This window comes from Vigna radiata, chromosome 8 (assembly GCF_000741045.1).
Source record: "Vigna radiata var. radiata cultivar VC1973A chromosome 8, Vradiata_ver6, whole genome shotgun sequence".
NCBI classification, from domain to species: domain Eukaryota; kingdom Viridiplantae; phylum Streptophyta; class Magnoliopsida; order Fabales; family Fabaceae; genus Vigna; species Vigna radiata.
Window position 1 is genome coordinate 768,044 of NC_028358.1, and position 13,422 is coordinate 781,465.

General features: G+C 32.8%; 2 protein-coding genes across 2 annotated transcripts; one reads left to right on the forward strand and one right to left on the reverse strand.

Annotated features, from left to right (window-relative positions):
- Positions 1–2,706: 2,706 nt before the first annotated feature.
- Positions 2,707–10,869, forward strand: LOC106772442 (nucleolar protein 14). Its single transcript, XM_014658843.2, has 13 exons — positions 2,707–3,171; positions 4,051–4,189; positions 4,355–4,422; positions 4,653–4,712; positions 4,803–5,006; positions 5,077–5,205; positions 5,644–6,333; positions 7,695–7,887; positions 7,984–8,177; positions 8,447–8,551; positions 9,135–9,274; positions 9,591–9,869; positions 9,983–10,869. Exons 1-13 carry the CDS (start codon positions 2,782–2,784, stop codon positions 10,245–10,247), a joined length of 2,856 nt encoding a protein of 951 aa, XP_014514329.1. The 5' UTR covers positions 2,707–2,781; the 3' UTR covers positions 10,248–10,869.
- A 244-nt stretch (positions 10,870–11,113) lies between these two features.
- Positions 11,114–12,853, reverse strand: LOC106771198. Its single transcript, XM_014657126.2, has 2 exons — positions 12,630–12,853; positions 11,114–12,031 (listed from the first exon to the last, which is right to left on the reverse strand). Exons 1-2 carry the CDS (start codon positions 12,647–12,649, stop codon positions 11,668–11,670), a joined length of 384 nt encoding a protein of 127 aa, XP_014512612.1. The 5' UTR covers positions 12,650–12,853; the 3' UTR covers positions 11,114–11,667.
- Between the last annotated feature and the right edge of the window lie 569 nt (positions 12,854–13,422).

A 13,422-nucleotide genomic window follows, 5' to 3' on the forward strand; every position in this document is an offset into this window, starting at 1 on the left:
TCTCCCTTAAAATACAGAGAATTTAAAACTTAGAACATGACAAAGTTTCTTCAAAATATCCTAGGATAAGATGATTAAAGCCTAGAGAACCAGACAACAACATTTCCTTCCCCATCAAGAGCTATTTCCAAAGTATCTCCTTGTTGCTCTCATCCAAGTGGATGATCATCGCAAGGGAAACAAACGCAAACATGGCACAAACACAAGCAATTGCAAGGGCGAGCTAATTATATAAAAAGCATACAATTAAGAGCATGTACATACAAGATATTAATTTAAAGCAAACAAGATAAAACATTCATCCTATCATGTTAAATACTAGACTTGACTCGTCCAGACTTTAGAATGTAGTCGAGCTATGGCGAGTCATGCACCCGTGGTGGCTTGTGATACTTAGGCTCTACCGCCTTGGGCTCCCCGTCCTGCAACACTCACGAGGTTAGTCTGTTCCGCGTCCTGGAGCATGATGGAAGCCTCCAAGACTAAGACCTCCTACTATTCCTTACCACATGGTCCAATCCTCTCTACATGAGAAGAAAGGCCATTGGAGCGTCAGGAAGACCCTTAAGACTGAACTCCCACTTTCATTCTAAAACACTAAGAATCTCACTGAGAGATTCTACCCAGATGGAACTTAGTTTATCACTTGGATCGTACTATCATCACTTTGTAATCATATGTTTTTTGCCACAATTAACATATACACAATCTTAACAATATACATTACTCATCAATCACAAAACTTATAACACAACCTCAATATTTTTCTTGCATAACCTCAGTACTATACATTAACTCATCAAAGATAAGGTTTTACTACACCATATAAAATATTTCGACTTCATATAAAATACCACTATAATACATAAAAATATTAAGCTTTTATAATTTATTTTACATACATAATAATTCCCTAATCACTCAAATTAAATTATGAAAATCACTCTTACCATCTTTTAACTTATTTTACTAACAAAACAACAAGTATTTTAACTTAAAAATTAATCTCATACTAAACTTATTAGTTTTAACATATATATAATAATAATATAATAAATTGACTTAACCTGTTTTTATACGGTAATCTCCGTAATATAATAATATGTATAAAATTTTTATATATTATTATATAATATCAAAGTTTCGTAATATATATATATATATATATATATATATATATATATATATATATATATATATATATATATATATATATATGGGGTTTTTAACACGCGTACGCCTGTTTTTCAGTTGGTACGTTTTAACAATGTGTACCGGATTATTGTAGGCAAAAATACCCTCATTTGTCATGGATTCTAAGTTTTAAGGTTAAGGATATTTAAATAATTTTCATTCTCAAAACTAAAAAAAAAGAAACCCCAAACCCTTACTCACCTCACTCATTCCTCTCAACCCTTTCTCTTTCATCTCTCTCACTCCAACATTTTCTCTATCATCCCTGCTGTTGCCCCAATTGAAAAAAAATAAAATTAGAAACCCTTTGTCATCAGAGATATTTTCTCTCTCATCTCAACATTTTCTCTGTCATCATTCCAACATTTTTTCTCTCATCTCAACCCAATTGAAGATGGTGTGGCTAATTTGAATCAGAGATATTTTTTAAAATTGAAAAACTTAACTCTTTTATAATCATTTTATATTTATTAATGTATGTAAAATGAATATAAACTTTGTCACTTTATGTTACTTTTTCCAAATCTCAAAGGTAAAAAATGATTTTAATGTTTTTTATCTTGCACAGGTATAGAAGAGCTCCCTAGGAGTACAATTATTTCAATTCTAGGTTGTAATCTTACATCATGTATCCGAAAGAAAGGAAAAAGAAACACTTTGTGTAGAGGGAAAAGGACAATAGAGGAAAATATCTTATTCTTTAAAAATATAATGAAATATGGTGTAGATGTGTAAATAATGTATGAAAATTTAATTGATTTATGAAGGTTTTATTTACATGATTTAATTTAATAATAAGAAGGAAAAATATATAACACATCCTCCAAATGAACGAACAGAGCAAGAACAACAAATTACGATGTCACAGATTGTTGCGTGTGGCTGAAGGAGAGTATGGAGACAAGGGAGAAACAAATTGGATAAGTGAGGAAGGTGGATTAGGGTTAGGCAAGGGTTTCTGATTTTTTTTTTTTCAATTGGGGCAACAGTAGGGATGACAGAGAAAATGTTGGAGTGAGAGATGAAAGAGTAAGGGTTAAGAGGAATGAGGGAGGTGAGTAAGGGTTTGGGGATTTCTTTTTTTTAGTTTTGAAAATGAAAATTATTTAAATATCCTTAACCTTAAAACTTAGAATCCATGACAAATGAGGGTATTTTTGTCTACTATAATCCGGTACACATTGTTAAAACGTATCAACTGAAAAACATGCATATGCGTGTTAACAAACCCATATATATATATATATATATATATATTTGTATATTCTTAATCTGTTTATGACTCGTTTTATCAATGTTATTATTATTAACTCTTGAATATATATAAAGTTATAAATCTATATTTATTAGAATGTTACATTTTCCATCACTACAATTTAAAAAAAATCAAATAAAACTTTGAAACATTTAGGAATTAAAACAAATAGAACTAATTTTTGAAAAATAAATGAAATCTTAGAATATTTCAAGACCGTATATATATATAAGTTCTTCTTAGTTTGAGATAGTAACATCAACAAAACGCACAAACACAGCAAACCAAAGAAAAACCCTAAACTAAACCCTGTGTTGTTGCTTGCAAAATCAATGGCGAAATCATCAAAACGCAGCAGCAGTGGCAACAGCACTGATTCGAAGAAGAAGAAGAAGAAGAGCAAGCAATCAGGTCCCGAAGGCGTAGCCATGAAAGTGAAGGCCAAAAGCAGCAAGAGCACTGGCGGCGGCAGTGGCAGCAATCCCTTCGAGTCCATTTGGTCGCGGCGGAAATTCGAGGTACTGGGTCAGAAGCGGAAGGGCGAGGCCCGCCGCATGGGACTGGCCCGAACCCTGGCAATCCAGAAGAGGAACAACACTCTCTTGAAGGAGTACCAGCAAAGTGCAAAATCATCGCTCTTCGTTGACAAGCGAATTGGAGAGAATGACCACGCACTGGACGAGTTTGGGAAAGCCATCTTGCGATCCCAACGTGAACGCCAGGTTCTGGATAATTTATTTTTATTTCGTAGAGGCTCATAGAAAATAAGTGGAGACTTGTGAAAAATTGATTAAGTTTAGTTTTGGTACAGCGTAGACTATAACATCCTGTTAAAATTACTGGTTTTTAATGTAGTTATGGTAGTATTCGAGAACTTTAGCTTTGGAGGAGTGCTGGCTACATATTTTGGTTAAAAGACATTCACGCAAGAATTTTTAAACGAGTGAGAAACTCACTAAAGGCTATGATTTTCAATGGACTTTTGTTAATGGGAGAATGTGTGTTTACGAGAGTGTTCTTGAAGATTGGGTTGCGAGCTTTATTTTTTTCTTTTGCACGCATAGATGGTAATGTAAATTTTGTTGAAGAGTCTCATTAATGTGCCCTAGTTAAAATTCCTTTAAGTAAAACTTTTTTATATAAGAAGTTAGAGACACAAAAGTTTGTTATTTTGAAGAAGTTTTAACTAATGACGGAAATTGAGTTAAAGTGAATATGTTAGAGATTGTGTTGCAAGCATTTTTCTTTAGCATTCATGAGTGGATGACAGTGTAAAAAAGTTTTGAGAAGTTCTAGTAACACACTGTATGTTAGAGTTATTGTTAGCATCTGTTCGATGTTTTATACTTTTCTGTGTATTTAATTTAATATTAGTATTTTGTAAATTTATTTTAGAATAAATAGCACAAGCAATGGTGATGGATTACAATGTTTTCCAATCACAAACTGCCTATATGTTCCAAGTATGTTGGTGTTTATGATAATTATATTAGAATTCATATGAATTTTGATTAGTTGGCACTGAAAAAACTATATTTTTTTTAGTTTAACTCATTGTTGCTGATGTGCTATTACTTATTTATTTCTTTGTGTGTTTATAGTTGAACATGAAGCTGAGTAAGAAAAACAAGTATCACTTGTCAGATGGAGAGGAAGATGATTTTGAGGGAATTGATTCTCTTGGAAGAGATGATTTTGAGGAAGAGATGCATCCTGACGATGTTGATGCTGAGAATTACGGTATTTTAACTATGTGATAGTTAGGTGATTTCATGCAATGTTTTTTCATGACTGCTGAAATCAATGGCTTATTTGTAAACATTCTGCTTCAACTGTAACGAATGACTTGGTAAGCTGGTGAGTTATTTTTGTATGTTGGGTTTATTTTGAGTGCTGGTTTTGCAGAGGAAAGAAATTTGGTTCAGCATAGAATGCAGATACCTGGAGAAAATGCAGTTGACGGGGAGGAAAATGTAAGGCCTATTATGTTATTACTGTTGACATGCTTACTTTTTTTTGCTGTTATGATGGCATTGTGCCTAAGTAACGTGTTATATCATGTATGGATTGCTTAATCTGCCAGTGATTTCTCACGTGGAGATTATCAGAAATATTAATATCCTGTCCATCCTAAATTTTTGCAATTGTTGCTCAATATTTGAAATACTTTGAAGTCGGTTCTTAAATTTGACATTTTCTGCAGAGACACAAAAGCAAGAAGGAAGTGATGGAGGAAATCATCACAAAAAGCAAATTTTACAAGGTGGGAAATATTTCTCTTTCATTAGGGCTAAAGTGGTTTCTTTGTCTTTTATATTTGTTGACATCTTTTCTTCACTCCGATATTTTCCAGGCTCAAAAAGCTAGAGATAAGGAAGAAAATGAACACTTGGTGGAAGAATTGGACAAGGACTTTACTTCCTTGGTTCACTCCGAGGCCTTGTTGTCTTTGACTGAGCCAAACAAGATGAAAGCTTTGAAGGCTCTAGTGAACACAAATGAACAAAGTAATAAGGACCACATACCTGCCAGTCGTACCATAGAAAATTCTGTGCAGGTACCATTTATCCACGAACTTCCTCTTATCATAAGAACATCCTACGATCTAACTTTCTCTTTTATGGCAGGAAAAACCTGATGATTATGACAAACTTGTCAAACAAATGGGATTGGAAATGCGTGCTCGCCCTTCAGACAGGACAAAGACACCAGAAGAGATTGCTCAGGAAGAAAAAGAACGTCTAGAGCAATTGGAGGTATTCTTAAACGACTTTTAACTCTAGTTTGTTTTTGAACATTTGATAAATTACCTTTACATATGATGGAGCATTTTTCCACATATTTGGGTAATAAAGCTTTGATATTAGCTATATAGCTAAGCTACATTTTAAAGTGGTTTAGACTATTGTTATGGTTGAAGTGGAGGAATGGGACTGAACCCTAGGATAGTAAACTAAATTCATGCATGAATATGAGTGATATTTGTATTTAGTATAATATTTTGTTTTGGGTGGTGAGTGAACCTGGTGGCTCAGTAAGGTTGCTGCCTTTTTAATCCCACAGTTGTGAATTCCAATCATGGACTATGTGCACAGGGCAAAGTTATATATATATATATATATATATATATATATATATATGTATATAATTTATTTTCAGAGTAAACTAATGAATCCTTTTGTTCATTAATTAAGGAAGAGCGGCAGAAGAGGATGGTTGCTGCTGAAGATTCAAGTGATGAAGACAATGATGATTCAGAAAAGGCATCTGAACAGAAACCAAGATCTCTCTCTGGGGATGATCTAGGTGATTCCTTCTCTGTCAGTGAACAGATTGTGACTAAGAAGGGGTGGGTTGATGAGATTCTTGAAAGAAAAGATGAAGATTCTGCTAGTGAAGATGGTGACGATGATGATTCTGATGATTTGGGAAGCTCTGAAGATGCTGATGAAGAATCAGATGAGGGGGAAGAACATGAGAAGGATCTTTCTTTAAAAGATTGGGAACAAAGTGATGATGATGATATTGGTGCAGATTCAGAAGATGGAGACGAAGATGATAGTGATGAGGACAAAGAAACACATTCAGAAGACCTTGACGGGGTAGAAAGATTAGATGATGCGGTTCATATGAAGGCAAAGAAAAATGATTCTGTTAAAAGTGTGAAAAGGGACAAGGATTTTTCAAATGGAAAGAAGATAGGTGTTGCAGGAAAACAGTCAAAAGAGTCAGAAATTCCTTATATAATTGAAGCTCCCAAGACCTTTGAAGAATTATGTACACTGGTTGATAAATATTCAAACTCCAATATTATTTTGATTGTCAATCGGATTCGCAAAAGTAATCCAATCACACTTGCTGCAGAAAATCGAAAGAAAATGCAAGTATGAAACTCATACCTTTCTTACTTTTTTGTCTAGACTTTGATATTCTCTTCTCACTTCTTGTACATACGTGTACTGTATCTATAATTGTTTTATTGGAAAAGTGCAATCTCTTGGATGTTTTCAACTTGGCAATACTTTTCCTATAAATGAACTTCAAAGTTTCATTGACAATTAATGGAAAACCTGTATCAATAACTAAAATATTTCCCTCAACTGTGTAAATATATTGGTTTTTACAGCTTTCATACTCTATAATTTAATGAAACCTAGCTTAGGGAACAAAATATTGTTGCTGTAGTTACTGCCTATAGGATCATTAATGTCTATAGTTTAGTGATTGAAAACTTTTCCCGAATTGATTTGATTCAAATATGTCATTTTTTTATTGAAGGAATGCTGCATCGTTGTTTTGGTCAAACTAATGGGTTAATAATATAGGCCAGATGATGACTTGTGTTAGAAATAGACTTAGTTTGTATGCATGTGCCTGTGTGCCTATATTATGCTGTAACTTTTTAATTGTTCATTCATCTAAATTTAATTATTTTGCTTTTGAAAGCCATTCATGTAGATGTACACTCTTTTACTATCCTCTTTTGGTAACATCCTGGAATTAAGCATTGGGTATTTGAAATGTAGATATGAAGGTCCAGTTTGTATTTCCATTCATAGGGATGAAATGGATAGGTATTGCGAATAGCTCACTATGTATTTTGAAATTTGTTAAGATTAGGAGCCTAGGGTGACATCTTTAATACTTGCTATAATTTGAGAGAAGAATTGACCTAGAGATACAAGCCAACAGATGGCCGATCTGCTGGTTATCAGTCAGGAAAATAAGTTAAGGACATCTGAACAATTCCCTTTCTATAGGTTTGAAATCTTATTTAAAGACAAATCCTAACCATTCGGATTCATTTAATCGTAGTTTTCTTTATTAACTTGGATAAAATGTAAGTGGAAGGTTAAAATAAAATATCAACTAAGAATGTTACAATGCAGTGGACTGTATGTAAACTAAAAAGATTGTACAAAAATTGTATAATGGCATGATCATTGAATTCTAACTCAGTCCTCCTTATCCTGTTTTATTTTGCTGTTCCCTGCTTTGCTACTGCACCACAGATAGTTAATTTTGATTATGTTTCCATTGATGTATATATGGCAAGGTAGTTTGCCTGAACGTTATTTTTTTTTTTTCTTTTTGTGGTAGACCAGATTGTACTAGCACTATTTTTGGATGAAACATTTGACACTTTTACATTCTGTTTCTAAATATTTTGTCAGGATATTGTGGTTTGTTATTGTTATATCTCTAACTATATGAGAGGTGCTTATGATATATCTTCTCTTTTTAGGTATTCTATGGAATATTGTTGCAATATTTTGCTGTTTTGGCAAATAAGAAACCACTGAATGTCGAGTTACTCAATCTGCTGGTGAAACCATTGATAGAGATGAGTACGGAAATCCCATACTTTGCTGCAATATGTGCTCGCCGCAGAATTGAAAGTACTAGAAAGCAATTCATTGAGAGTATAAAGAAATCAGGTCAAAATAAAACATAGTTTAACAGTTGCTTTCTTTATGCTGAGAACTATTTGTTAGATATTTTGGTAACATTATCTAATTATTCTCTTGCCACAGAAAGTAGCTCTTGGCCTTCTTCAAAAACATTGTGCCTCCTGCGTTTGTGGTCCATGATATTTCCATGCTCTGACTTTAGGCATCCGGTTATGACCCCTGTGGTATTGTTGATGTGTGAATATCTGATGCGTTGCCCAATTGTATCTGGTCGGGATATTTCCATTGGCTCTTTCTTATGTTCTATGCTTCTCTCAGTAAGTACTTGCAACATACTTCATTGAGTTTATTTTGTCAAACTTGTATTCTTCTCATCTGCTTTTAATCTATTTGAATTCTATCGTTGAATGGTGGCTATATGTGCAGTCAAAATGGAAAATTTCGTTTGTGGTATATGATTCCACAAATGAGTTTAGTTTTTGAATGATTACTTACTAAGATATTTATTGTATTGCGAAACTTCAATTTTCACTTTTCTCCCTTGTTAAATTTTGTGCTTGCTTATGTACTAAATATAAAATGGCAGGTATTTAGACATTCTAGAAAATTCTGTCCGGAAGCAATAATGTTTCTCCGAACTTCACTGTTGGCAGCTACTGAAAGTAAACATATTTCAGAAGAAGATTCCCAGGTAATAATATTTCCATTGATCATCTGTAGTTTGAGTCATATTATGTGACGGGTGTATGTATGTTATTGGCCTCCTCCATTCTTTGAATAAGAAAACAATTGTAGATATTTTAGCCCTTTGGTAGAAAACTGTCGTCCTCACAAATATTGTGAATATTCTACTCTTTTCATTTAGACTGTACCCACATTTCCTTGTAAAAAGTTTTTGTTTTTTGTTTTTTTTGCTACTGCAAATTTACTTGAGAAAACAAGAGCGTTCGGACAGTTACTGTACATTTTTTGGGCTTCTGTTCTGATGCCCTATACCATAGCATTTTATTTTTCCAAGTTTACAATTCCAAGGCTAAATTAAGTTACTCTTGACAATAAGTAATAAATATGGGAAAGAACCATTTTACTTTTTCTATACTTTTAACATAATAAGAGCAGAAGAACATTTGACGGAGGATAATTATGATATCCCAGCACTTAGTAAGTCCACAACCTAGTTATATCATCTTATGGAACTGATATCCCAGCACTTAGTAAATACTACAGCTTCATGTTTGGACACTAAATTGACCATATAATTTGTTTTATCTCAGTTATATCATCTTATGGAACTGAAAGCACTCAAGCCTCTCCTGTGCATACATGAGACAGTGAATGCGATTAGCCCTCTGAATTTCTTCAAGATTATAGACATGCCAGAAGACTCCTCTCTCTTCAGCGAAGTTGGTTTCAGGTAACAATAAGTTGTTAGAACCATTTATCCGAAAAGGAAAAAAAGGTTACCTCCTTGTTATTATGTTGACAATCTTTGTTTTGAATGGGGTCTCGAGGCTTTTTAAACCAAAAAATGTTAGTATGAATACTGTATAATATGTGCTTGAGTTGCATTATCAAGAACTGGTCATTTAGATTGTGTTATAGCTATAGTCTTGATAATTAATACTGGCTGCTGCTAATATTGAAGATTGTTCAGAGTATTGCTTGTTGATTTCTTTTTGAAGGCTAATGGTTTTCATTTATCTTGGCTAATTATTATTCATTCATTACAGGGCCAGTGTGTTAGTTACAGTGGTTGAAACTTTACAGGGATATGTTGACGTCTATAAAGGCCTAAGTTCATTTCCTGAAATATTCTTACCAATTTTGAGAATATTAAATGTGATAGAAGAACAGAAAAATTTGCCAAATGCATTACGAGATAAAATAAAAAATGTGGCTGAGATCATTAAGTTGAAAGTGGACGAGCTTCACTCTTCGAGACGACCACTTCAAATGCGAAAACAAAAGCCAGTATCGATCAAACTACTGAATCCTAAGTTTGAGGAAAAGTAAGTCCCTCCTTTTCCTTTGCTTGCATTTGATAACATGTTTCCTTAGTCACGGTGAATCAGAAAATTAACATAAATTAAGCATTTGAATGTAATATTTTTTTGTTCTGCAGCTATGTGAAGGGTAGAGATTATGATCCTGACCGGGAACGAGCAGAAATGAGAAAATTGAAGAAGCAGTTGAAGCGTGAAGCTAAGGGGGCTGCACGAGAATTGCGTAAAGACAACTACTTCCTGCTTGAGGTGAAGGAAAAAGAGAAGTCTTTACAGGAAAAAGATAGAGCAGAGAAGTATGGAAGAGCAAAAGCTTTCCTTCAAGAGCAAGAACATGCCTTCAAATCAGGACAACTTGGTAAAGGGAGGAAAAGAAGGAGATAAAAGCTTGCATATTTTTCCACATTCACTGTGTTAAAAGACAGGGCTTACCTTCATATGAATCAGTTCAAGGAGTGGTTTTCTACTGCCTAGCTTCTAGAGTGGATAAATGATGAACAAGCTTGGAAGAATATTTATGGTATGGTTAGAGAATAAGCTAGGCATTACTTTCCCCACTCAATATTAAAAGTTGAAGCAATTAGTAAAGATAAGAAAGGGTATAAAGAGCTAAGATCATTCATTTGACAATACTCTTGCCTTCTCAACTTCATCTTCTGGGAAGTTGTTACTCATGTACTCAAGTTTTGGGATTAGGAGGTGCAACTTCATGTAAGTTCTCTGTAAACAATCACAGCCGCCACATTGGGTGAACCAAGGTAGAAATTTTGCAAATGAATTTTCAATCTAATTTGTACTCTATTTCCTTTCTACAATTATATGGATTCTTCTATCACTCATGATGTAAGGATTTTTGTTAGTAAGCCATTTTTTAGGACTTCCACAAGTGTGGAGTTTTGAGGCATATGTGGATCACGATGACAAGTGGAGTTACTTGAAAATTGATTTTTTTCCTGTATTTTTTTTATTGAAAAACACGTATTGTAGTGTAACGTTTCTTGGTTTATTTCTAAACGTTATTTAAGGCAATGCTATAAATTAAGATATATAGTTAGTATTTTTATTTATGATAGGAAAATGCTAATTATTATCCTCGTAAATTTTTATTTGCAGCATTTAATACTGGCGGTTTTTAACCTTGTTACCCTCCCTACCCTTGTCTTCAAGTTAGCTGAATTACGAGAACAACTAGATAAGAACAAAAGGTTCAAATGTGTAAAATAATCAATTTTTAAAAAATTGCAGCAAAATGTGAAAAAAATATAATTAATAATTTCTAAAAATTACATTCAAACGTAAGAATTACTTCTGGAATATAAAACCAAAAGGCCATAAACCACATTTCAATGTCTGAATTACTTCTGCATTGTCAAGCAAATCAATGTCTGCAGATTGTTTTCAAATTCTACACCTCTTTATACATTTATTTCCCAGGAATTGAACTTAAGAAGATGTTCAAAACAAAACAAAAAGTTTCCTCTTAATTCAAATAAAAAAAAAAATTCAAGAACAACATGCTAAATAATTGAACCATACAATCTCATTCATGAATAAACAAGAAATGTTTAACCAACAGAAACTTCAGTCTCATCAAGTAACAGCAAACATAGATACTACACTTCAAATATCAACAAAAATTACAACACATTTTGTACAACATTAAATCACCCAAATCATGCCAAACATGCACCATTCAAACACAAACAAGCCTTAATAACAACCAACAGCACTTAATAAGTTCATAATTTTTCACGTCGAAGAAGTAAAAAGTAGTAATTTGTGGAGGGTTTACTTCTTCAAAATTTCAAACCAAACACGCATGTTGATCATTACGCAGATTACGAAAATAATCTCTAGGATTGCGCTCAAAGTCGTCCCTTAAAATGTAATAGTCCCTCCCTGGAGCCTTCATTGTCCTCCCTCTTCTGCAACAACAACAGCAACATGGATAAAAACATCTGAAAATCACCACAATCATCTCCCACAGAAACCAAACAACAACAATGACCATCAGAGCAAGCACAACAGCACCAGCAACAAGCAACCACATTTCTCCATCAATTCCAGCTTCATCACAAGAGTTATCCTTAACATTAAATGTATATCCTGTGATTTTTTCAAGTATTGGATTAATCTTTGACCCTAAACAACTTATCAGGGACACCAACCTGAAACATAGTAGCATTTGTCCTTGTTTGAGTAAACCATATCAAATTGGATTAATAGATTATCTCACCAATATAAAGATACCATCAAATTATAACAAATCTTATTCTTTAATGTATATATACTATGTACCGCTCTTTATATGTATATATATGATAAATTTATATTTTTATATTAATAAGTAAAAGAATTTCACTGTCTCGAATGAACGACATTGGGTATAATCTCACCAGTTGATGACATAATCTCTCAATAGTTTGAAAGAACCCCAAACGAATATCACTTTTATGAATCTGATTAGCAACGTTTAAAGTTGGGACGATTTCATATCTGTCCTTAAAATGAAAAAAAAAAATGTTTTAATTTCTGAGATTTGAAAAAGTTGTTTTAGTCCCAACAGAGATAATCACATCGTGTGCTTTTAAGGATTAAAAACGGATTTTTTTTCTTAAAAAAAAAGTAACTAAAGTTCTTCTTCAACTTAAGAGAGAAAAAAAAAAATCAAGATCTAAAACAAGATTAAACTAAAACTAAAATCTGCACAGTGTATGGAAATTATCTCATAAAAAAATGTATAATATAACAATGGCATAATCTTACCAATTGATGAAGCTATCCATGGTGGATCGAGACTCTAACAGTGTAGACGACCTCAGAAGAAAGTGTGAATCTTTGAAAACCTAAAATTGTTGGGAAAAGAGAAGGAACCAAGGATTGGTGGATATATAGTGACAGGAAGAGAAGCGAGTGAACTTCTTTTTGGTGGCTTCCTCGAAACTATGCATTTTCAAGAATGTTTGCTTTAATGCTAAGAAAAACCCATTTGACACGAAGTTGAATTGTACGGAGAATTCAAAAGTCAGTCAACACCATAACTTAATTACTAAGCAGCACAAATTAAGTCATAAGATTGGTTTATTTCAAATTTTTTTTAACATAAATTCAAACAAACTAATAAAATAATCACATGTGTATTATTATTAAAAAATTGATAAAAATAATTCTCAGAATATCAAAACATTAATAAATAAAACATGACAAACCAAACTTCTTATAAAAGGGACGAAGATGCTTCCAAAGGCACAGAATTTGATATAGGGACAAACCTAAAATTGGTAATGTTATATTTTTCAGAGGTATCACATGTGTTTATTATTATTATATTTTTTGCAACACTCTACAAATTAACTTGTTTTTTCATGTAAAAATGTCATTTTTATCTATTTGTTTATTTTTAATTATAAAATACACAACATGCTTATTAGAGATATCATTTAATCAATTCAAATAATTAAATTATTAAATCTTTAATGGTTCATATATAACTTTACGCTGGTAGCTGACTTATTAAATTTTATTGAATGGTATTTTATAATTATAATAATATATTTCA

Bases quoted from the DNA above. Each gene is read 5' to 3' on its own strand.
- LOC106771198 (XM_014657126.2), bottom strand. From the start codon at position 12,649: ATGGATAGCTTCATCAATTG. The intron at 12,032-12,629 runs GTAAGATTATGC...ACTATGTTTCAG, and splicing joins ATGGATAGCTTCATCAATTG to GTTGGTGTCCCTGATAAGTT.
- LOC106772442 (XM_014658843.2), top strand. From the start codon at position 2,782: ATGGCGAAATCATCAAAACGCAGCAGCAGTGGCAACAGCACTGATTCG. The intron at 7,888-7,983 runs GTCAAAATAAAA...CTCTTGCCACAG, and splicing joins TGAGAGTATAAAGAAATCAG to AAAGTAGCTCTTGGCCTTCT. The intron at 9,275-9,590 runs GTAACAATAAGT...CATTCATTACAG, and splicing joins TTCAGCGAAGTTGGTTTCAG to GGCCAGTGTGTTAGTTACAG.